This window comes from Homarus americanus, unplaced genomic scaffold (assembly GCF_018991925.1).
Source record: "Homarus americanus isolate GMGI-L3 unplaced genomic scaffold, GMGI_Hamer_2.0 scaffold40565, whole genome shotgun sequence".
Taxonomy (NCBI): domain Eukaryota; kingdom Metazoa; phylum Arthropoda; class Malacostraca; order Decapoda; family Nephropidae; genus Homarus; species Homarus americanus.
Window position 1 is genome coordinate 5,384,889 of NW_024735503.1, and position 24,459 is coordinate 5,409,347.

At 34.7% G+C, this 24,459-nt stretch overlaps 1 protein-coding gene across 3 annotated transcripts in view; it reads left to right on the plus strand.

Moving 5' to 3' along the window:
• LOC121871246 (wiskott-Aldrich syndrome protein family member 3-like) overlaps positions 1-23,562 on the plus strand; it is a 40,348-nt gene extending 16,786 nt beyond the window's left edge. For 2 of the 3 annotated variants that reach the window (XM_042373454.1, XM_042373453.1), the window contains exons 5-14: positions 1,831-1,984; positions 2,996-3,110; positions 3,518-3,547; positions 8,919-9,074; positions 9,263-9,364; positions 10,270-10,435; positions 11,414-11,610; positions 13,547-13,861; positions 14,577-14,679; positions 14,980-23,562. In XM_042373454.1, coding sequence (XP_042229388.1) covers positions 1,831-1,984; positions 2,996-3,110; positions 3,518-3,547; positions 8,919-9,074; positions 9,263-9,364; positions 10,270-10,435; positions 11,414-11,610; positions 13,547-13,861; positions 14,577-14,679; positions 14,980-15,152 — 1,511 coding nt within the window. In that variant the 3' untranslated portion in view covers positions 15,153-23,562. The remainder of the gene's footprint in view (positions 1-1,830; positions 1,985-2,995; positions 3,111-3,517; positions 3,548-8,918; positions 9,075-9,262; positions 9,365-10,269; positions 10,436-11,413; positions 11,611-13,546; positions 13,862-14,576; positions 14,680-14,979) is intronic. The other variant, XM_042373455.1, reaches the window with a different exon arrangement.
• Positions 23,563-24,459: the final 897 nt, after the last annotated feature.

A 24,459-nucleotide genomic window follows, 5' to 3' on the forward strand; every position in this document is an offset into this window, starting at 1 on the left:
ATAATAATGAAAAAACGTAAACACAGTTATATACAAAAAATGTTTATTTACAAGTAAATATAAAATGTTATATTTCGCTGAAGTCGGCAACAGACACATTGCCAGCCTCTCCCTGCTGTCCCGGCGTCTGTCCGCCCTCACACAGTCACACCAGCCAGCCAGTCCTTTCCCACCCACATTCCTTCGCTTGAAGACTTGTATTCTGACAAAAGACACAAATGAATTGTCAGGCTTCACCACATCTCAAGCCATAGCTCATACCACCTCTGAGCTTGTCCAATAAAACTTATTTTGTTAAGGTCATCACTATTCTTGATCTCTTGGTCATTTTAGAGTCTTTGCTGGTAATATTTGCCTTTGATGAGGCTGGCTTACGTCCTGGAGCCATGTGGAATGCACGTGGGAGGACAAACAGAAGAGGTAATCACGGGATTACTGTACATGTTTGAGTTCTGTATCTGGGTGCTTAACTTTTTGCACTAGGTTAGCAGATACAGCCATGAGCTTTGTCTTTAACGTCTCATATTTCTTATTAAGTATCAAATCAAGTGCAATATGGCCTTATTATCTGTTACATATAATTTTTTTTTATTTACGTTGGAGTAAGCTGTGTAACTTCCTTACTGTAATGCTGTGTACAGGAGCAGGGACTTGTGTATTGCTGTTTCAAGTGATGCATAGTAACTGCCAAGTTTTGTCAAACTAAAGCTTGTTGGCAGAGATTCCACATTTAAATTTTTTTTTTATTGGGAATAGCCTTGCCAGGCACAGGTCAACAGCCCACAATGGGGGCTGGCAAAAAAAAAAAAAATTATTAGCGGAGAAAAAGGGTATGTTAATCTATACCATGAAGAAGCCGGAAAACCAGCTTTTTGAAGCGAGACAGACTGTAAGAGGGTGGAGACTTCAGCATACTCCCTCAAAACACAAGGGGGAAGTCCATTTGGTCCGTGCCCCTTACTCACATTCAAATTATATAACACACCAGCAGCCCTACAATTGGAGATCATAGGAATTGTCTAAGGTGGGGTTAGAGGAAAATAATGTGCCAAAGAAATTGGCTTTATCAGAGGGAGTGTTGGCAATAGAGTTATCAGGTCGAAAATGAGGAGTGCAAAAGTTATTAGACGGAAGGGTTAGTCAGGCCAGAGGTCTTTATTTTCAATTGTAATTCTGCTTGGCCCTATGAAGAACTGCCTTACAAAGACTCCTAGATGTGATGAAAGAGGAGTAAGTAATAGAAGGTGATAATTCCAAAACTCAATAATCTCTATCTCTCTCCCTACATGCAAGAGAACAGGAGCGATTAAACCATGATTGTAAAGTGAAAGTTTTGGTAGAAACTGGGGTAAATCCAATGTTCTTTCTTTTTTGTAACTGTTAACCAGTGAAAGGTACTGTGAAAATAACAGGTGTATGCAGTTTATTGTAGGTAAAATTTTTGTAGTATTTGGGTTTTGTAAGGCAGTTCAGAACCTAGCCTCCATAATTACTTTGTTCCTGTGTTGGGTATTCTGAACAACTGCCTCACTAACTGGTCCTTTGTATCTTAACTTATTCAATTGCCAGGATGTATCTGAAGTTTTGATGAGATTATCATTAAAATTTTGTCTAGTAATGGTGTTATTAATTTGGAATTGAAATATGTGAAAGTAAATTTTTTTAAAGAAACTAATTTATAATGTGAGAAAGGACAAATTCTTGCTTGTATGGTAGGATAGTGCTGTCATACGTGTGTAAGTCCAACTAATATGTTGTGTATTTTCTACTATTGTGATGTGATGAATATTATTAACATTCACTTGAAAATCTAACACTTATGATTTACAGTATCTCTGCAAGACATCCATATGCGAAAAGCATTCAAGTCCTCAACATTATTTGACCAACAAGTTGTATCTCGGGACACTATTTCTGCTCCAATGTCAGAAACTTATCAGCACTGTGAGCAACCTCCTCCTCTTCATCAGCTTAACCCTTACAGGTAAGTACTGTATTTGTAATCGCCTTTAGAGCAACTATGGATAATAAGACCAGTCACATTGAACTCAAATGTTATAATTTGGTCAAACTTGTTCAATACTATTCATTCTTAGTATTTCAAATAATAAATCATACGTCGGTAATCCTACATAGATGTTTAGTTGCCATATTTCCATGTTGTCACAATGATAAACAATACAATGGACAGTCTACCTGAGTAAACTTAAGTACAGGTTGAACTTAGGTGTTGAAGGTCTCAAAATGAATAGGTTGGGTGTTCACCCTATGATGGTAATAGCTAGAGTGGTGGCACCGCTCGTATCAGGCCCTGCCTGGGCTGACACATGTCGCTGCGTCAGATGTTTTATATACAAACAAGTCCTCCGTACTACCACACAACACCATACTACTCCTTGTCTCTGTAACTCCACTGACTAGATACTCTATATACGGGCAGGCACGCCCAATTAACATGATATGACTTACAACATAACATTATATTTGTTAAAGGGTTATCCTACTCATTACTGCTTGCGGTAACAGTATTGTTTTATTGAGAGGATTCTGGGAAATTACTCAAATTCATGATGAACATTCTCTGTTTAAGGTTGATGTGTGTGTTGGACTGTTTCTTACATATAAGACTATAGAAAAGACTGAAAATAAAGAGTTCTCAGAAATAAAAATATTATAGTTCAATTATTTTGAGAAAATTAAGTTAAAAAAATGTGTATGTAAAAAATGGATTGTATGACTGTCATGTGCCAGTGTGATGCCACCAAAATTACAACAAAATACCCAACCTGCAAACTACAAACCCCACAAATTTCAAAAGTAACCACCTTCAAAAATAGTCAGTTTCCTGGAATACTACCTGGTTTCATAAAAACCAGATAAATGATCCGGTGCCTGTACTAATTATAGTTTCATATAGTATATAGTATTTTGTTTTACACTGTATTATCCCAGGCAGATGTTGGGTGTATACTCTGTAATTACTTGTATTTCTTAGGGATGATGGGAAGGATGGTTTGAAGTTCTACACTGACCCATCATACTTCTTTAATCTCTGGCGAGAAGAAATGACCCAAGAAACAGAACGACTAAAGCTTGATAAGAAGCAGAAGGTAATGGACTCATTTGGAAGATGCACCTTCATTATATTTCCACTCTTTGTTATTCAGTTTCTACCCAAGAATATTTTACTGAAGAAGTTATATTTTATATGCTGCACAGATTGTAAATAAGATCTTGATTTCTGATGTAGCATATTGAGTTGTTTTTTGTGTTACAAGGGTACATTTTCAACAATGCATGTATGATTGTATTTTGAATGTGATTCTAGTTTTATGAATTTAAATTTTTTTGTCTTTTCATTAGGCACAGTGTTTGGTACTTTTTAATTTGCTGGTAGATTAATTTCTGTTGCATTTATCCGATCAGTCCCGAGAAAGATGAAGATGTTACCCAGCACTGAATGGACAGTTCGACAGCAATCATTTATTCATGCCTCCATATATATTTTTATTTTTAGCATGCACATGGAGGGGAGCATCGAAATGAGGCAAGTGTGTCAAACAATGAAGGTGCATGGTTAACCCTGGGGCTCTATGCTGTACTGTACAAGTATACTATAAATGTCTTACATAGCGGTGGGCAAAACATATTGTATGCATGGTACTTAAGGGTCTTTTATTTTATGTCTGTCATATGCTCTACTCATTCTCTTTTACTTTTATGTGATTGTTTCAATTGTTTCAAGTATACTTGTACTTCTTAGTACTGTACTATGTTTCTCAGATGTGAGAGCCCCAAGTGTTACACTAAGGTATGTGGGACAGGTCTCATCACCATTGACTGTGGCCCATCTTGACTTGACACATGGCCTCGGGTCCACTATGTGTGCACCTTACTCTTGCTCCAACAACTGCTACTATTTTCTAAGATGTTCTTGGATGTTTAATAATTTCTGACTTTTTGGGACGTACACTCCCAACAAAAAGTATCGGTGCATACTGTAGTGTGAACAATTTGAGACCAGTGACGATAGGTATTGAGAAAGGCGAGTTGTTCCAGCCATATGTTGGCAGCCCTGTAATCCTGCTGAGCAGCTACTATGGCCTGGTCAAGTGAAATAAACCCTTATAAATAAGGTCGGGAAGTGATAAATAGACAGTATGAAATATGAGGAGCTCCCTGTTAACAAAATTATTTGTGATACTTGTGAATATTGCCACATTAATTTATGCTACCAAATAAAACACTCAACCTGGTTGTCCTGAGGGGTGATGCAGCGTGGACGGCTGCTCGGAGACCTGTCGTCTGTAGCACCAGTTTCGAAATATCACCGAATCCATCGTGCAGCGGTGTTCCTGTGGACGCCAACCCCCCAGCTAATATCTGTGACGCCGAACCCTTCGTTATGAAGGGCAATAATAGCTCCTCGTGTTCCCTCTGAGGTTTCCGTGTCGTCTGGCATGTGTAGATCTCTACTGCTTCACATTGCCTCTGTTTTATACCCACGTTCACCGAGACCGAACCCTTGCTCATCATTCAGTCGACACAAAGCAACAATCCGAAAAGAGGAAACAAACACACTGATTGTCAGCCATATGGCAATACCTAGTGGAGGGGGGGGGGGTTATGAGGATACACTTACCAACCTTCCCGACATATCACAGTGTATACGTATCGTTTCGGAACTCGTCGGTCTCGCCCTGCACCGATGTTTTTTGGTGCGAGTGTACATGTACTATGATTCCATACTATGAAATAGCCCAAGAACTTAGTTTCTCTGTCATTATAAAGATATTCGTATGAATTGTAGTCTGTGAGACTTTTCATTGTACTCAAAACTTGGGCTGCTTTTTAAGTTCTATGTATCCCACAACAGTAAATATAACTGCTCTGGTAATTTAAAAAGTGCACATTCAAAAATTTTGGTCCTGTATTGACATACTTCCTTAGTTTATTCTTTCTTTCTTTCTTTTTCCCTTATAGTTTAGCTTGTTCCTTTTATACTTAATTTATTAGAGAGTTTGTATTTGCATTATGTATTAGAAAGTGCTAATGACTGTTCATAACCAAAAACTGTTCTATTGTAGCATACTAAGAAGTCTCCAAGTGGGAATGGTGGAAACTGACTAATATGGATTCAGTGTTAATTTACTTAATATCTAAATACAGGTAACTCTTATTTAAGTCCCCAGCAGGAACAAATCACATAAGTTTTCCTGTCGTGTAGTCGGCAACATTTGCCGCAACCAACCTTAAATTTATACCACCCCCTTGGAAAAGGTCCCTTCCTCACACCTTCACATTTTTCTCTCTCACCATACAGTAAAGCCTCGAATAACGATGGTAATGTGTCCTCCAGTATTGCAGTGTAAGGTGAATCATCGTATCGCAAATCTTTAATTACCATTAAAATAAAACAATGATAATGAGATGCATTCCCAAGAATGACCTTTTCATATCTTTTGTGTGGCTTTTTACCCTCTCTTCCCCCAAAAACAATACAATTAATGAAAAATGCAAACTATATTCTTCAAATAATGTTTCTGAATGCACCTTATACAATATAAATGAATAATAATATGGTCACACAAGAGGAGGTGAGACGCCATTGTTTTCGTTTGTGTTTACAGCCTGGAGTCCGGGACGATAGTTCTACACGAGAAAATGAAGAAAATAAGACCCTGGTTGAAGCTGCAGTAAAATTAATGTAAAAAAATGAATTTATATATGTTTTAAGTAATGTTAATAAATGGAACAATAGAAGCAGCTAACCACTAATGGCAAAGAAAAAAAAAAAGATGCATTGGGAACGCCAGCATATATATGCGCATTTAAGGATACCGCGTCATTTATCTTCTTAAGAATATGTACAAAAGATTCATTATTTTTTATTACTGAATATGTATTTGATTGAATTAATCTTTATATATGCGAAATGAACAATGCAATTCATTAATAATATGTAGAATATTAAAACACGAGCAGAAAAGACGGCATTGTTTTCACGAGTAACGATGGTTCTACTGAAGAAAATAAGACCCTGGTTGTAGCTGTAGTGAACTTAATTTAAAAAAAAATTAATACCTGCATGTCTGTTTTAATTATGTTATTTAATGTTAATAAATGGAACACTGGAAGTAGCTAACCACTAATGGTAAAGAAATAAAGCAAGATTTTTGGGAACACCAACGTATGAACAGTAAGTGCGTACATGTGAAAACATATCGTCATTTCTCTACATATGAATATGAAAGCAACACTTATTTACTGTTCGAATATGTTTTAAGTAATAACTACGAATGTAAAACAAAAATTCTACTCGCCAATGGTGGTAAAGTCTAAAACATAAGGACAGCCAATGATGTTGTGCGAGTTTTTACTCGCTGTAGCTTTCCATAAAGCTGTTGCTGAAACTGTTACTGAACCTGAAGTTGATGTAGAAGCTGCTTATGATGCTGAAGTTGGTGGTTTAGGCCTTCGAATAATAAAGCTGTCTAAAGAACCTTGCACAGCTGCTTTCTTTTCTCATTATACATCTTCATGTAGAGGTCATTTGCATTTATTTAAATTTTAATGCTTTGTTCTGTTAATGGATCCACTTCAGAAAATATGTTCATTGCTTGCTCCATATAATATCCACAGACCTCTCACCTTTTTCATATCGTTTTAACATCTCTAGTTTCTCGGCTAAGTTTATACACTTTCTATTAGCTTTTGAAGCAACACTACCATCACTTATTCTCTTGCTCATGTTGAATAGGGATGTAAAAATGCTGTAAGAAACCTGATAAAGTTTTTCTCCTGTTCCTGTTCAGATGTGTGAAGACAAATGGCCCGCCAAGCTCCGAATGTCATTACCACTCATTAGCCAGGCAGCTTCTTTGCACAAGGCGCTCTTCATTTTTTTTTTTTTTTTTTTTATAGTACATAACGGGATTTAGTTAATATTTACATGAAAATGTAATGTTATTTTATTTTTATTATATTTTGGTCATAAATACGAATGAAATAAGGACGTAAATTTAATTGGGTCCTAAAATAACTAGGGTCTTAAATATTTAAATTTGTTGGTCGAACCGTTATTATCGAAGGCTTTACTGTACAGTATTCTTAATGTTTATTATTAGATTACTGTACAGGTATATCTGTTAGCTTCTTCAATTTCTCCTCTAAGCTGGAATTTCTTCAAAAGTCAGTAAGCTGCTTTAAGTAGCTTAGTAGCTTCCTTCACTTGCAACAAGAATTATGGTATATAAGTAATTAGTGATACTGTGAGAACCCCTCTTTCTATATAAATATTTTGGTGTAAGCTCAAGTCTGGCAATATGTCAAATTCCTCTTTTGAGGTCTTTCACTATCAAGGGTCAATTGCATTCAATAATAGGTGTCATCTGTAGTGAGGTGTCTAATATGTGTGTGTATTATATATCAAGCTGTCAGGGTTAAACAAAAATGTCAAGGCTAACACAAAAAAAGTGTCTCACAGAAATTGCCGCTTGGTCTTTTCTCATTTGTTTTGGGAAATTTCCAGATGTTGTTTTTCAAGTTTTTTAATGCAAAGAAGTGTAGTGAGCCGCCTCTGTAAAACATCTAGCAGTACTGATACTGTATACTGTGCGTAATTCTAATATTAATTCAGCGACTTCCCTTATGCGGCTAATTTATTACTATTTTGCTTATTATATCAACACCTTTATTTTTTATTAAATGCCATTGTAGTAGGCTTAGAGGTAAACAGCTCATTGTCTTTGCATAATTTTGACTGTAAAGCTAATATCCATAATGCTGATTTTCTCAGTATTGGGATAGTGATTCCCAGGCAAGAAGAGTCCGCTTAACCCAAGGCATCATTAACTTTAAAGAGAAGAATTAAACAGTAAAGACCCTCAAAATTATCAGTTGTCTCTTCTCAAACTGGTGTAGTTTGTCACCTTTGCAATGATAAAAAAAAAATCCATTGCAGTATACTTTAAAGTTTTCCAACAAAAGCTGATATGTTTTAAGAAGTTTACAGATGATAAGTTTGTGCAGTGGAGTTGATTTGTGATGGGAAGAAATTATTGTAGATTTACATTATTACAAAGGGAGGTGGGGAGAATATAGAGTTCAGTTATATATGTTGTGACTACCGACAGGTTTAGGGTTCGTGATAACTAGTTCATGTTATAGTTTTTTATACGAGATAATTAATGTTTATGCCTGATATTTTGGAGCCTTGGTCCCATGGTCTGCAGTACCCATGTTGAAGTCTTGCTATAACTCTCACAGCCAGTTCCAAGTACAGTATGTGCAGGCTTCAAGGGTCTTATTGTACATCCACAAGGTTCTTCAGAGTGTCTTGTTATTTATATTGAGAAAGTCACATATATTTTAAAGATCATTTGTTTAATTATACTCTTGTATGTAGAATTGCCTTTGGGTTAGCTGCTCATGGTTATTTTATATTTGCTTCCATTGCATTTATCCCTTGTGACTCACCATGGAAAAATATAGCGAGTGATTTAGAGTTACCTGTATAGAGTATTTGTGATTTACCCTTTGTAGGATAATAATTGTGGATGTTGTTTCACTTTAAGGAACTAATATTTTAGATTAGACATATTAATACATCTTTTAACAGCATTTATGACCAGGATTCTAGAGTCGTGGCACCTTTTAATAACGAATTGTGTCAGTATATGTGTGATAATTTATTTATTCCATATCATTCTATAAATTCTTGTTAATAATACTTTTCTTTGATATTTGTCAACAGAAATATATTTTTCTTATAAATGACACTGTATCAACTATGCTAGGAAAGGCATTTATTTCTTAAGATTAATTAAAAACTGTATTATTCCACTTGCAATTCCTGGTATGTGTTGATGCATAGTTATGGTGTCCTTTAATAATTTTATTAACTTTCTCACTAACAGCCAAGCAAACCCAAAGGAGATGGGAGAAATAAGAGTAAAAAGGTGCCAAGGATGACATCCAACACCCGAGAACGACAGATCAAGTGGGCAGTTGAGCAGGGAGAATATATTGCTCCACAGTCTCAGTACAGAACCCCAATGAATCAAGTGAACGAGGTTTGTAACTTCAGAGCATCTTTATCATTATGCGTGATTTTCTGTTCTTTGAAAATAAAAAGTGTAGTTTTAAAAACTTATTTTTCGTAATATTGTAGTCGTATAATATAAATGTAGATACTCTTGGGAGTATGGTTTTTCTGTGCATTGTTTTTTAATTAGTTCTAATGAGATGGCCTTCCTAATAGGGCATATATGATGAGTCGGTTGGAATAAATGCTGCTGATGGACGGCCTCTACGGCCTAATAGCATAGAACTTCGTGGTCACTATGGCAACGCACATACTGGGGTATGTTTGTTTTTGTTTTTCGTACTAAATATTATTTTCTACCCATATCCATTATATAATTTTCATACACAAGGAAGCGTCTGTTACATATATCTCCTCAGTCTGTAGTACTGTATCATTTTAACTCATCACACATTATACATATATTGTGTGTATGTGCATTCACTATGGATGAATGAAGTAAGTACTACTTTGTCAACCTTAATCACTGTGCATAACCACACATTGTCCAGACTTGTGTCGTGTACTTTATACTTATTTGTCAGCACAGGTGTTAGGTTTAGGTTTAAATTATACATGTTGAGAATATATATTGTATACATTGATATCCTAAACAGTAGTATTTGCATAGAGAGGATAGGAGGTAAATAATGAAAAATTTATGTATGGGATGTTTAAAAGATACACTAAGTAAACTATGTGGATGTGGTGTGTATATTTTATTGACTGACAGCTTGTTGAGGGTGATGGTCAAGGTAGGTAAAGTAGAGGTGGAACACGAGATGATTTGAACCTGAAATTTAGTTGGCATGTACAGTACTTTGAATATGACCATAGAGTATGTTCGAGGAGTGTCCAAGAGACAACATGCTCTATGAAGAAACTTTTATGTGTATTTGTGTTTCCGCTCAGAGAATGTGAATGGTTTAAGTGTTAGTCCTCATCTCTTGCACCATTCTGATGTGTAGTACTGTATCGGGGGTGATTAGTTTTACATTACTGAGGACGATTGAGAGTGATCGTCGTTTGTAAGTTGTTATTCTGAAGGGATGTGAAAATGGCTTCATATACACTAAGTTGTTCCTTTCCAGATTTTTTATGACTTGTTTACATATTCTTTACAGTCTGTGTCATCCCATGTTTTTACCAACGATTAATGCTTTTCTTTTTTTTCCTTTAAGCAGGAAGGGGTGTATGCCGCAAATTCCCATCCGCATGCTTATTCTCCAACTCATGAGATGAACCAGGCAGTACCAGTAGCAGACCACCAAGGTTACCCACCACCTTACCAAGACCAGTACTCTGGATATCCACCTCCACCTTATACTCCTGATGGGGCAGTATCACAAGGTAAGATTTACCTTAATTCTAGGTATTAAATCTGAGTTTAGTAAGTAAATATTCTGTTGCTGCTGTTGTTAGTTTTGTACCTGGATAAATTTTATTTTTTTTATTGAAAATACCAGAATGCTAATGAAGTGAAGAAAACATGAATTTAGAATTCTTAGTGCTGTGGTCCCCTGCAAATCTTTTAAGTTCTGAATGAAAATGGCTCGGATTTATGCAAGTCTTATCTTATGTATATCAGCTGAACAGATCGTGGACAGGGTATGTCAGAAGCCTTATTCTACAACCTGCACGACTTTCAATGGCCTTTAAAGATAATTGTAGGCAGCCACATTATCCATGCACAATCATAGTCATCATATACTTTGTACCTTTCTGGGTGATGTTGCCTTTATTCAGAGTTGTTCATATTTCTGACAAAACATTTCAGGGCTTTTTGAGTGACAAAACATTTCAGGGCTTTTTGAGTCATGCCTTATAATCACTCTTATTATAAAACAGCTCCTATTTTGATGCTCCACAAAGGTTAAGAACCACTGATTTAGTGGAATGTCAAGAGGGTTCATTATAAAGAAGAATTAAACTAGAAAGTTGGAGATTGAATGGAAATGAAAGTCTCAATGACAGATTAGTTTAGTAGATGGGAAGTGTTTAAGTAATGCAGAAGTTATGACTCAGTTTGTTTTACTTAACATTGAGAAGTAGACAAGAAAATTGTGATTGTCATTTTAAGGTTATTGAATTCAAAGTTTGTGAGGCAAAATAAAATCTTCTTTCCCCCAAATGCTTGTCCATTTTTTTTTTAATTTCTTTACTCTTCCTGACTCACAATTTTGATAGCAGATTATTCATATAATCTCATTAGTATACTGTACTGTAGTAAATTTATGCTGTTCATAATTTACTGTTTATATAATATGTAAATGTTCCTTCAGTAGATGTTAGTTTTGTTATTAGAGCAAGATTTTCTTTCACTTGCAGGTAGCACTCCTAGTCGTAATTCAGGTCAGCGTGCACCATCTAATCGGCCAATGCAGCCTCCTCCAGACCCACCAAGCAACAGCAATACACCAACCCCACCAGGTGGTTCCCATAGCGGTACACCAACACGTTTACGTGGACCTTCCCAGGGACGTGAATCTTTACCTCCACCACCACCTCCACCTGCTGATCGACAGGTAACCATGCTGCTGGTATAAAAAATAACTTTTTGCTGTTTAACCCACTGAACCAGCTTCTTTTTGCATGACAAAATATAGGCAGAATCAAAAGTACTATATACACTTTTCATTCATTGTTAGTTCCTACAAAGAGCTATAACATTTGTGTCAAACTTTGGTTTTGTGTTTCTCAGCACAAGATTTCTGTCTGGTTTATTCCTGTTAGTGAATTCTTTTTGTGTAACTTGCCATCATACTTCCAGCCCATTAACCTCTCAACACCAAGCACTCAGAACATAGAACATGTTGCTTTCTGGCTGTTCATCCCCTTCTCTCATCCCATCCTTCTTGATCTTCCCACTCACTCATTTTACCTCTCTTTTGTTCCTCATGCTTTTAATAAGTTCATACCACCTTCAGAAACCCTGCTTGGTTCTCTTACAGGGTGTATAACAAATTTGAAAACCTTGAAAATGCTTTGAACTTAAATTGAGTCTTAAAAATCTTCAATATGCCTTGAATTTACCACATTTTCAGAAAAAAAATGAATTTTGATTATGACCTCAGACATGCTGTGTTTGAGGGTGTACAGATTGTATACTCTTAAATAAATATAAAAACTCTGTTCATTTGTAGATTTTTAGATATGAAAATATTTTTTTATTATGGTTTATTGAACTAATTGTAGTATTTATATTAAATAACTATTTTTATGATAATACAGTGGTCCCTCGGTTAACGAGCACAATCCGTTTTAGAAGGTTGCTCGTTAACCGAAACCATTGTTTCAATGGGTTTTTGGGTAATTGGTTCCAGCTCACCGAAAATTGCCTAAATTAAAAAAAAAATGTAGAAAAATACACTTACTTTGAGGTGTGTATGTAGAAGGCTCCTGGATGATGATGATGGGAATTAGAATGGGGGTGGAGGAGAAGGGAGAAGAGAAGGCATTGGGGCGGAAGAGAAGTCACCCCATGGCGCCATTTCACCCATAAAATTTTAGTTCTCTAAGTGTAATTCAAGATTATTTTCTTTAAATCAACACTGCTCTAGGTGTAATTCAAGATTATTTTCTTTAAATCAACACTGCACTGCATTATGTTTTGTCAATATGTAAAATAAATTTCAAAATGACCAATAATTTGCTTGCAAACACAGAAAAAAAGCGTTTAGTTGAAGAGAGTCTCAAGCAAGATGTTACCTCCACTGAAAAGACACAGACTGACGCCTGTATGGTGTGTTGAGAGGCTGGATGGCGCGCATAAAACTAGTCACTTTACCTTCAATTATGTTCAATAATTGTTAAAATGACTAAAAAATTTAATATTAAACTTTTAAAATTATTGAATAGTATAAACTTCTTGATATTTACTGAAATAGTAAGGAATTTAAGCCCTAGAACCGATTACTGTATATTGGCGGACTAATACTACAGCTGGTTGACCGCCAAGTGCAAGCGAAAACTTGTTGTGGTCGGCTCGTAAGAAACTCGTTAACCGAGGGATTGCTCGTTAACCGAAGTTAAGAATCTTATGTGAGGTAACTCATTAACCGAAATCTCATCAACCGAGGCGTTCGTTAACCGAGGGATCACTGCATTAACAAAAGACCTTGAAATTTTAATTTATTTTTATTTATTTTTTCTTGAAAACCTTGAATTTGCCTTGAATTTCGATTTGCTCATATGTTATACACCTTGCTAAACATCATACAAAATGTATTTCTGTACTGGTGTCTGAAATGTGTTTTCCTAGTTGATATATTATTAATTTTAACCTAGTCACTAATTTAGTGTCACATTCATAACTTAAGTTAATCTTTGTATCCCAGATATATCAGTAAGAGTTGTAATGGAACTCAACAAATATTCACAAATTTATCATGACTATAGTGTGTCAGTGTGAACTTATGATATATTATTTCTGTTTTCTGTCTTATATCATTTCATTTACAGCAACAGGTTGGAGTGGATGGAATCATTCGCGGGACATCAATGTCCCCTGGACCAGGACGGCATGTCCAACCACCTTACCACCATGAACAAGACCTTCCCCCACCACCACCAACACCAGATAAGACTGGGGAGCCAGAACCACCACCACCATCCCCCCCACCCCCACCACCAGTGGCTCCCATACAGCCAGCAGGACAAATGGTTGGAGCTCCTCCCCCTCCCTCACCCCCACCTCTGGTACCAAATGGAAATGCACCAGGAGCTCCTCCTCCTCCACCAATGCCACCACTCATGATAAATGGAGTCATAAAACAAGTAAGGAATTTTGGTACAGTACACAATAATGTGTTTCCAAATTTATTTATTTATTTTATTTATTTATATATGATTATTAATTTTTTAGTTTCATTTGAATAGTTTGAAAAGGAATAATAGAAATTTTACTTACAGTAAATGGGCAAAACGATGAGGTTAACAATTAAAACAATTTGATCTTTTTGTAAAGTCAAAATGTTAAAATGGAGGCTGAGGCACCAAGTATATTTATGACAATCACCACCACCTTTTTATGACCATTTTCCATGTTTGTGTGACTTCGGTGTGATTACTTGGTTGCCATCAGACATATTTGAAGCATGTTTTATGGCTGGATGTCCTTCCTATCGCCAACTCACTTTACTGAGTGGGAACCATTATTCTTCTTCAGTTTCTTTTTTCAAATCATCTAGATATCAGAAGATTGTTTTTTCTACTTTGGTTTTTGCCTATGTTTTGTATTTGGCCACTGTGACTTGTTTGAGTTTCCCAGGAAGCCTTCATAACTCTGAAAACTCAAAACACAAGAAATTACTTCCAGAGTTAAATTTTCACAGGGTGTTTATGTGTGAAGTATTTTATGCAATTTTAGCAAATTTAGCATTTTGCTCCCTAATGTTATATTCATGGATTTTTCATCAGGTTATTTATCTTTGCACTTACATACTTGTATTTATATAGGTATGAAAATTATTTAATTTTTTATATTTTTCAGCAGTCACAGACTGTTCTGGCAAAACCTAAGAAAGTGGAAAAGAAAGTTCTTCCACCAGTTGAAGCTGATGGTCGAAGTGAATTGCTCAAAGCCATCAGAGAAGGTAAGTGAAAATTTGATTATGTACAGTACTTCCTGTATGCAGTTTGGTGATCAAAATGCAATTTTGATTTATGGGACACTCATATTACCGTATATAGGGTGTTTACCCATGTTTGAGTGCTGTGTTGTCCCTGGTATGACAATAGCCATCATCATTTAAGTTCATATCAAGATCTTGGACCAATGTTTTGTGACTCATCCTTCTGTGTTATTAGTTGTTGGACTAATCAATATAGAGTTAGGGGATGCATTTTTTTTAATGGCCAGTTTTTAAATGACTTAAAACACAATATGATTACAGGGATCCAGCTGCGCCCCAGGGTGGATGATGTTAAGACAAAGCCGAAGGAAGACCCAGACAGTATTGATGTTGCATCCATCCTACAGAGAAGATTTGCCTTTGAAGTTAGTGATAGTGAATCTTCATCTGATACAGAGTCTGATAGTGATGAATGGGATGAAACCAGTGCATAGAACTAGCAGAAACATAACTTCCCAGCTTCTTTTTGTGAGCTTTTGTTAATTTCATTGTGAAGGCAGTGATGAGAAAGATAAAGGTACTCAGTGTATTCCTGTATGCCATGACTGGAAGAGTAAACAAAAGAACTGATGGAGGATCTGTTGAGACTAAGTACTGCTAATTAGTCATTAAAGTCATGGTTAGACTCAATATGTATCCTTTTTATTAATGTTTTATTTTGAAATGCCATGGTAGCAGGTGAGGCACTTATTGTATGTGTTTTGATTTGTCCCAAGTGAAACAAAAAAGACAGTGTGGACCAAATCGTTGACCTCTTGAGGCCAGATTTCTGTTTTGCGTTATAGTCAGATTGGATGACAAATATTCTTTGTGACAAAGTTTATATGGAACCAGGATTGTTTGTGACACTTTACATGGCATATTGTTGGTAAAATGTGGTGAGCTTTTATAAAAGGTAGTCAGTATGTACTTGACTTATTAAAGATTTATGTTCCTCTGTGAACATGTAGCCATAATTGGTTTTGTTTTCAAAATCCATCTTGGTGTTTGCAGAAGGTATATTGGGAAGAAATTGGAAAGCTGCATTAAGAAACTTTATTGTAGTTTCTAATAACACAAATTTGTAAAGTAGTTCCTTTCATGTATATGCTTCATTTATGTGATATCCTGTTACCCTACTCTGTCAATACAGACTTGCTTAATTGTTATGTATAAATTTCTGGGTTATATTAAGTTTTATTTCCAAAGATGAAGCCTTTTTTATTATTATTATTATTATCATTATTATTATAATATATAGATTTTCTTCTTATTCTACTGATGACTGTGCCACTTGATTTTTGCTGTGACATTTGGCCATCTACATTAATAACTCATTATGTGATATATAGAGTAAAACCTCAAAAAAATTGTACAATATTTTGGGAATTATGGTAAAAAAGGGCTGCTTTATAAATAAATAGTATGTCACATTGCTTGCCATAGATGTAATATCTAATTACTTTGCTTCCCTGTATTAGGAAATTCACAGATAAAGTTTTTTTTTTTTTTTTTTTTATATGAAAGCTGAGTATTGTACTATTATTATTATTATTTTTTTTTTGTGAACACTAAAGTTAGACAATATTCAGCATATCTTAGGTGTGAGAGTAATGCTTGCCACTGTATGACAGATAAAACATAAAAGTGAATAGTCCCCAGTCAGTTAAATTAAAAATAGTTATGCATGGTATCCTAGGAAGTTGATAAGTACATTTTACTCATTGTTGCTCCAAGAAATTACACACATTTTTGTGGGAACAACTTGCAATTGTGTAAATGTTTTTGTTTATCCAGAAACTTACTGTTATATTCATTAACCATGTGCTGAATCTTCACCAAACCTAATGGTCAGTGTTTTTCCATTTGTAAGTCATCAGAATCCTTAAAAAACAAATAATAAAAGGTTTTCCCAGTGAAAGTGGTTGATTTTAAATCTTCAGCTACAATATTTAATGTTTCTCTAAACAAAATAACTTATTGATAACCCTACAGTAGAACAAAGCACATTTACTAAGGATCTACATCTTGGCTTAGCTGTCACACTCCTCAAGTAGTAGTCGTCTGCTTGTTAGAAAAAAAAGTAGTGTGCATATCGTGGCAGTGTGTGTATTGTTCAGAACATCTTCCAAGATACCTATCTGTCTATCTGTTCAGTAAACATACTTAATTCCTAATTGAGTAGAGTGAACAGGTGCACTAAGTCTTAGAAGAAAAAGAATTTATGGTATAATAGAAAAAATTAGAAAACTTCCATTGATTCCTTCATATGTAATGCATTTGTAGTGCATAAGTGATATAAGACTCGCACTGCTTAATCCTTCACATCTTTTAACATTATTCACTAATATGATTTAGGAGTGAGTTTATCATGTCCATTCCTTTTTATACTTTAACACAAATGGGATATTTAGAAGAAAAATGAGGATTTCATATTCACAAGTGCCATTTTTATTCCTTTTTCATTTTGTATTGAACATCCATATATTTTTGGCAATGTTGAACCATATTGATTATTTCATTGGGCTGTTTATTTAGTGATGGTTTTGTTGGCAAAAATTACACAATTCATGAATGAAGATAATTTAATGTATGAATTTGCTCAATCCCTAATGACTAACTGAGTGACAGTATCAAGGTGGTAACTGCCAACAGAACTTGAGTCAAAATCTTGGAAAATTGTGAAATTCATTTGTCTTTCCCTCCTTTCCTATGGTTATTATCTCAAAGTATGGCCATAAATAGGGAAGCTGCTTTTTTGCAGATTATATTCAGTTCGTATGTAAATTGATAATACAGTGATATCTCTGTTAGCCAGAACAATTGGTGCAGAGCACCTCCAGGAATGAGAGATTTCTGGGTAACGAGATGACTCTCTCAAAGCCGGAAAAATCCCTCACTCCCTAAATTTTCCGGGTACTGGAAAAAATTTATCGGAATTTTGCAGAAAATGTGCCCCTCAATATTTTTACCCTAAAGCTGGAATTTTGCAGAAAATTCTGGCTTTGGTAACGATTTTCCGAGAAAATTTCAATTCCGACCGTCGGAGAGTTCCGGTAAAGAGGGATTCTGGCTAATGGAGAAATTACTGTACTGTATTTATGTCACTTAATATTTACTGAAGAATTTCATGAGTACAGCAAAAATACTGGTAAATATAAAAGACTTATAGTAGACAGTCCCTGAAATACATGGGGTGTAAGGAGTGAGGAGTCTTGTGTGAGGATCATCTTAAGGGAAGTTGCAAATGTGCTGGCAACAATGTTTTCCCATTGTGTTAGGATGTAGGAGGAAGCCTTAAATATGTAGAGTGATGCAACTTAGTTATCTGGAAATGGGTGATATATTTTATTTCATCAATGAAAATTGGTTTTGTTGTGTAGTACTGTATTTGGGGATCTTAAATGTTATTGTATCAGTGTACTAGTGGAGAATTGATTTAAAAATTTTTCAAAAGCTAAATTTCCAGCAGTGTAATCCAAAAAATTTAGCTCAAGTGTGTGTGCATTATGCCCTAGTCTTACAAGCTGTCACCAAGCTACTGGTGACAAGAGTTCTGGAGAACATAGCATCTACAAAGAGCTTGTGGTTATGTAAACTAATTTCCCTTTTACCCCTGAATGCTGTTGCATTTTGCACAAAACATTTTAAATTTTGTAATATCTTGTGTTAAAGTGGTTTTTCTTTAGTTCATGAAGTTTTCGTCATGCAAATAATAATGATGATTCCAAGTTTTAGGTCTTATCAGACATTCATACCAATGAGATCTCCAGCTACCTAAGCTTTAATTACCTTTATACTGTGGAAATTTTATGATTAGTTTCAAACAGGTAATATGGATATTCTCTTGGATCTGTTGGTACAAATTTTTTGAGCTCTGAAGTACTGTAGTTGAGTGATGCAATTATTATGATACTTTATGTGACCATCAGTTGTTGGTTGCAGACTAAATTGATATGAAATTCTTGGAGCCCCTAAGAGCCATTTCCCTAGATTAATGAAGGTCTTCAATGGTCTCCATGTTCAGGGCTTAGGATGGTAAATATTTTGGTGCATGACAACAAAGATATTTATATATTATTGTACAGTATTCCTATTCCTCAGTTACAGGTGCACAAAGGCATGTTATAGACAATAATTACAGTCCATATATGTGTGTGTGTGTGTGTACAACCTTCTTCGTTAGATTTTTTTATTTCCAGATTCAACCCTTTTCAGTTGCCTATAATAGCATGGAGTGATATTGAAGTTACTTTATTTTATAATTAATACCAGAGGAAACGTTTATTGGAAAACAAGTTGAAGTGTTAAACCTAAAAATGTGAAGGTTTTGTAGTACAGTGCTGTGGAAAGTGAAGTTTATGTTTGTAATTTTACATAAATGTGTTTTATAAAGGCACATTTTGGTATATAGGTTACTGTGGGTGGGTGAAGATGGAAGTTATTAATTGCGAGGAGCACAATTTATAAAGGGCAAATTTAAAACTGAAAATGAAAAACAGGTATTACAGTAATGTAACAGGTGATACTGGGAAGCATTGTAATTTTTTAGATTAGTGTCAAGCATAGTGATAAAATGTGAACTGAGGTTAGTACCTTATTGAACTACCCATATGATGAAAGAAGGCAGTATTATCAATGGTCATTTGGCTTGTGCCTTAGTGTGACAATGAAAATGTTGGCTCATTTCTAGACTGCAGACATTTAAAAATGCAGATATTTAGAATTGTATGTTGTTAGGTAATCAGTCTGAATTTTAGAGGATTTTACTGTAATATCACATTTATCACTGTAAGAAGCATTTTGTGTTTGAAAAGAGCCAAGTTATTGTTAATCTTAAATACTCATTTTAAAGGTGCTGAAAGAGGGAAGCAGATCAGAGAAATACTGCTCATGTGGCTCATACTAGTTTGTATAAAATGTCTACTTTTTATTGTAATAGTATATACCTATAGACATGTCTTCTTTCCCTTATGGAATTTTTAGCGCACAACTTAATTATATATCTTTAAAATTGCATTAACCAAATTCCAATATGTAATTATAATTCCTTTTTCAAGTCATACATAATTTTTTTTTTTAGTTAATTATATTCTTGTGAATATTCTAATGCTTTTATTTAAGCCAATTGTGTAAAATACTGTAGCTTATAATTATTTTCTGAAAATTTACAGTGGATGCAGAGTTTAAGAACATCTATGAGGATGTTATAACTTTCATCCTTATACTGTATTGCTGTACAGTATACCTGTACTGTACAGTCTTAACAGGAAAGAGAAACTAATTCTACACTTATTAAATATAACATTGTTTTACCAGCTTTTTCACAATGTTTTTCTGTGTTGGGGAATAGACCTTACCAGTAGTTGCAACCCAGTTATTTGGTAGTGAGGCATTTCAAAGTGTATTTATAAGCTTTCTTGTGAACTGACCATCAGCGCTGTCATTAAATGAGCAACTATGAAATCCCTGCATTGTGTGTAGCAGTGACAATGGCTTTTCAGTTGTAAATGCCTACTGTATTCACTAAATAATAGTTATCTATGACAATTAAATATGGTAAATTAAGCATCAACTTCTTTCAATCCAGCTGTTGTACTCTATAAATGATACTGTTGGCTAGTCATATCTTGAACAGACATTAAGGGACAAGTATACTGTATTGTCTATTGTCTTTTAACCAAAAGAAAGAAAAGTGAAATTATTCTTTTTTTATTTTCAACAGCTGATTATTTTGCCTTATGATAAAATTTATCACTAAAATATTTTATAATTGTCTCTGAATTTAGGCAGGGCTTGACATTAAATTCTGGAGTTGGTTACCATCTTGAGCAAGTCTAGTTCCAGGTAAAGATTTAGCCACCCCCCAAAAATATGTGTTGTGAGAGTATTATAAAATAACTAATACCAGGATGCTGCACTAATAATATTACTAAAAAAAAAAAATTCAAATAAAATCCGATGTTAAGACTAAGTACCCTACAAAATGGGTGATTGCACAATTTGGTACCTGGAAAGTTAACTACAAAAGTCAATAGAATAAATTTATGGAAGACTTCAGTTAAATTCTGATCATATTTCCAATTACTCTTGAAATAAACCCTAATAGTTACAGCAAGTTTGTTCACTTTGCTTGATAATCCTTGGAGTGGTGTACATTAATTTGTTGATGTACAATATACCTTAATTAATAATAATTGAAAATTATTTACAAAATGGTAATTAAATTTTTCAGCAGTCATGAAATAATTAATTAATGAATGAATGAACTTGTAGTTTGAACAAGATATATATAAAGATGAGCTCATTGGTACACTCCAAGTTACTGTACAACTACATCTGAGAATACATTGTGGCTATTGTGATGAATTAAATCTTTTATGTTTGTACATTTCGTCTATTAAAGTATCATATTAAACATTGTGTAGTTTTGTTTGTTTGCTCGACGACAAAATTTGGTTGTCGGGGCAACTTCTAATGTTGAACCTTGCTATTGTTTGTTTTTCAAATCTCGAGCATCCTAAATTTTCACATACTGTACTTATACATTCATATTCACAAGTATGTGTGTAAGAATGCATTAGTGTATATGTACTGTATAAGATTTTTATGGAAAATGTTTGTACAGTTTGTCATAATTAATTCATTTTATTGGAAGTAATTTTTTTTTATTGACGTACTTAGTCCTTGACCAGGTAATTTAGCAAACATCAGTGTTAAAGCACCATTCCCAGTTCAAATTCATAGGTTTAAATAAGTTCACATTTATGTAAATTAATTGTGACTGCAGATATGAAATAAAAAAATTATTTATTCTCAGTTTCTTGTTAAATTGTATATTATAGGTACAGTACTGTTTTATAATACTGTATTAACATACGGCTAGGTTCTTGTGGTTCTTCTATATTGTAGTGTCATGTTCTAGGGCAAACGTTTTTTAGATTTGTGTTTGGTACATGGGACTCGTTAATGATTTTTTGTTGAAGCCAAAACATGATTTGTTGGTTAGCTAAAAGGGAATTCTCTTTTTAGCAAAGAAGCAGGTGCCCCAGTGGGCCCCATAAATGGTCCACACATCACAAGTTGTAGAAGCTGCATGTATTCCTTACTGTATGTGTACGGACATAGCTTTGCTCATAGTTGGTATATGCCACCAGTGAATAATGTACTGATATTGTTTCATCGGTCACAAATGATAATGAAAGTGGCATAGTATTTGCATGTGTGTACAGCAGGAAGAAATATTTTGATGATTAGAAATTAATTTTGAAGATATTTAGAAAGGTTACGGAGTGGATCTAAGGGAAAAATTGCTAGAATTTGTAAAATCTGTTGCAAGATGGAAAAACTATTTTTTTACTCCAAACACTGGTCCAGTATGATATACGGTACTATACTCTCATGTGCAGGAAATAACTAGTGTATGAGGAATAAACAATGGGTTAAGGAATGATCACTGGTGAATTTAACTACAGTAGTTACTAGGTAGCACTTCAGGGATTTTCTTTACCTGCCTAAGGTATTTATTCAAAAAGCATTTAATTCTCAGTTATTAACCTTCAGTATCATCCTCCATAGTGTCAATTTACCTTCCAATAATAAGGTTATAGTTATTTGTGTGTAATAGGCAGTTTTAACTGAATGTATGATTTAGTGTACTATCCTCTTCATTGCACACTTTAGCAATGATATGGCTTCCTCACTTATAAAATTGCTTGTTACATTACAAGTTAAACATGCCAAGCATGATAGCCTTCGACTTATGCCAGTTGCAACTAAGAACAAAGCTGTACTCTCAATTATATTGGTAATATGAAGTGAAAAAATACTTTTGGTACTGTTTTATCCCTAGCAGTGTTTGGTTTGTGTACCTTTTGTATATGACCAGTGTACTGTATTGGAATGATGATCAGATTTATATCTGTACCTTAATTCCAATGTACTACAGTGAAACTGTAAAACAGTGTGAATATCATCTTAATAACTGTAACATGTGGTGCTACCAAGATGGTCAAATGGCACTTGTGAAAATGTAAAATGTGAAAATAGTCAGGCCTTAAGTTGTAGCACCACCATAAAGCTTGTTCATGGGATAAATATGATTCTTTAGCATGTTATTATTAAATATATATCATCAGTCATAACATTATTATCTTTATAGTTTTGAGGCTCTTTTAAGATTATTTCTCTACATGAGGGTATGATTTATTCATGTACTGTACATTCTTCATTGATGCCCATGAACAAGTTACACTACTTTCATTTCATCTATGTTAAGAATCATATAATCTTCCAAGTTGAACATAAACCCATTCCATGCCTAAGTACCCACATAGTAACACCAGTTCCCATTGCATCAAAAGGACCACAACATTCTCATAATGCAGTATTTACTTCTAGCTCTCTCTAATTTTACTATACTTTATTGTTCATCTTACCTTTCCTAACTATGGCTGAGAGTGAGTACAGTAATCAGCTACTTAACTTTCCTCCACCTTAACAATTACTGCTTTCCTTCATGTCCTGTCCTTTGCACACATCATGATAAGAATCACCATGTTCCTCCTTACTGTATATGCATGATCTGCAGTACCTGTACCACAATTTCACAAACTTCCTTGTCGTTTGGATAAAGAATGCTAATTTATTTTTCTGCTAATGGTTTCGACATCTACAGTATCATGTTTTATTTTTCAAACTTCGTGTACTTTTTTTTTTTTACTAAATTTGTGTGTACACAGGTCCATTCTTTATCTTGTGCTATATCTGTTTCTTTCTCCTATACCACCTCCACTTTGCTCCAAAACATGCTTCATGGCGCAAATGAATGTAAGAGATTTTCTTCTTAATAAAATTGTGATGATAGATTTCTTTAATTCCACAAATTTTACCTTATAATTTATGTTTTTACGAGAAAAGTAGCAGTAGTGTCCCTGGTTCACACCTTTGGGACCTTCAATCAGCCCATATGTGAATGAGTACCTAATTTCTTTGGGGAGGTAAAAGTCATAGGGTACTCGAACACATTGCTTAACTACTGGTAGCCAGTAAGGATGATGAATAAAATAAAAACCCTCCCAATGCGATGGCTGGCAGAGTAGTACTCATTACATGTCTCACGCACTAAGTTGACTTGTTTGCGCCTCCCCGCTGCACTTTTTTTTATACGGGAATTAGCCCACCCGGGCACAGGTCACTGACCCACATCGGGCCTGGGGGGTGAAAATGTAAAAATAACTATTAATTCATAGTAAATAGAATTTACAATAACGAATATATAATTAAAAAGAGAATAATAAAATAATAGTAACAACACTAATAATAATAGTAATAAAGAACCATAAAGAAATACAAAAATGGAAAAAAAAGGTCAAAAGTGAGAAATAATATATGTATGTTGTGTTGTCAATAGTAAAGAGACAATTGAGACCCTGCAATTGTGTGTAAATGAGGCAGAAAGTCATATCAGCAACCTGGGACTTAAGACATAATTTTCGTGATGACATAATGGCAGCAGGGTTTTTTTGTTTTACCTTTAGACAGCACATTATGCTTCCAATATCTTCCCAGGCAGTAGTACCTCCCTGCTTGGTAGCTGCCTATTACCTATTACGTGCAGTTCCTTGTAGATGGAGTAAATTAAACAGTACTGTCTATCCTTAATGATTTCGAGAAGTTTAAATTGTGAACTGTAAAATAATACTGTACAGAAGAAAAGTGTCGACGTGATTCAATGGATGGGTGGTGGTAGTAGGTGTATTA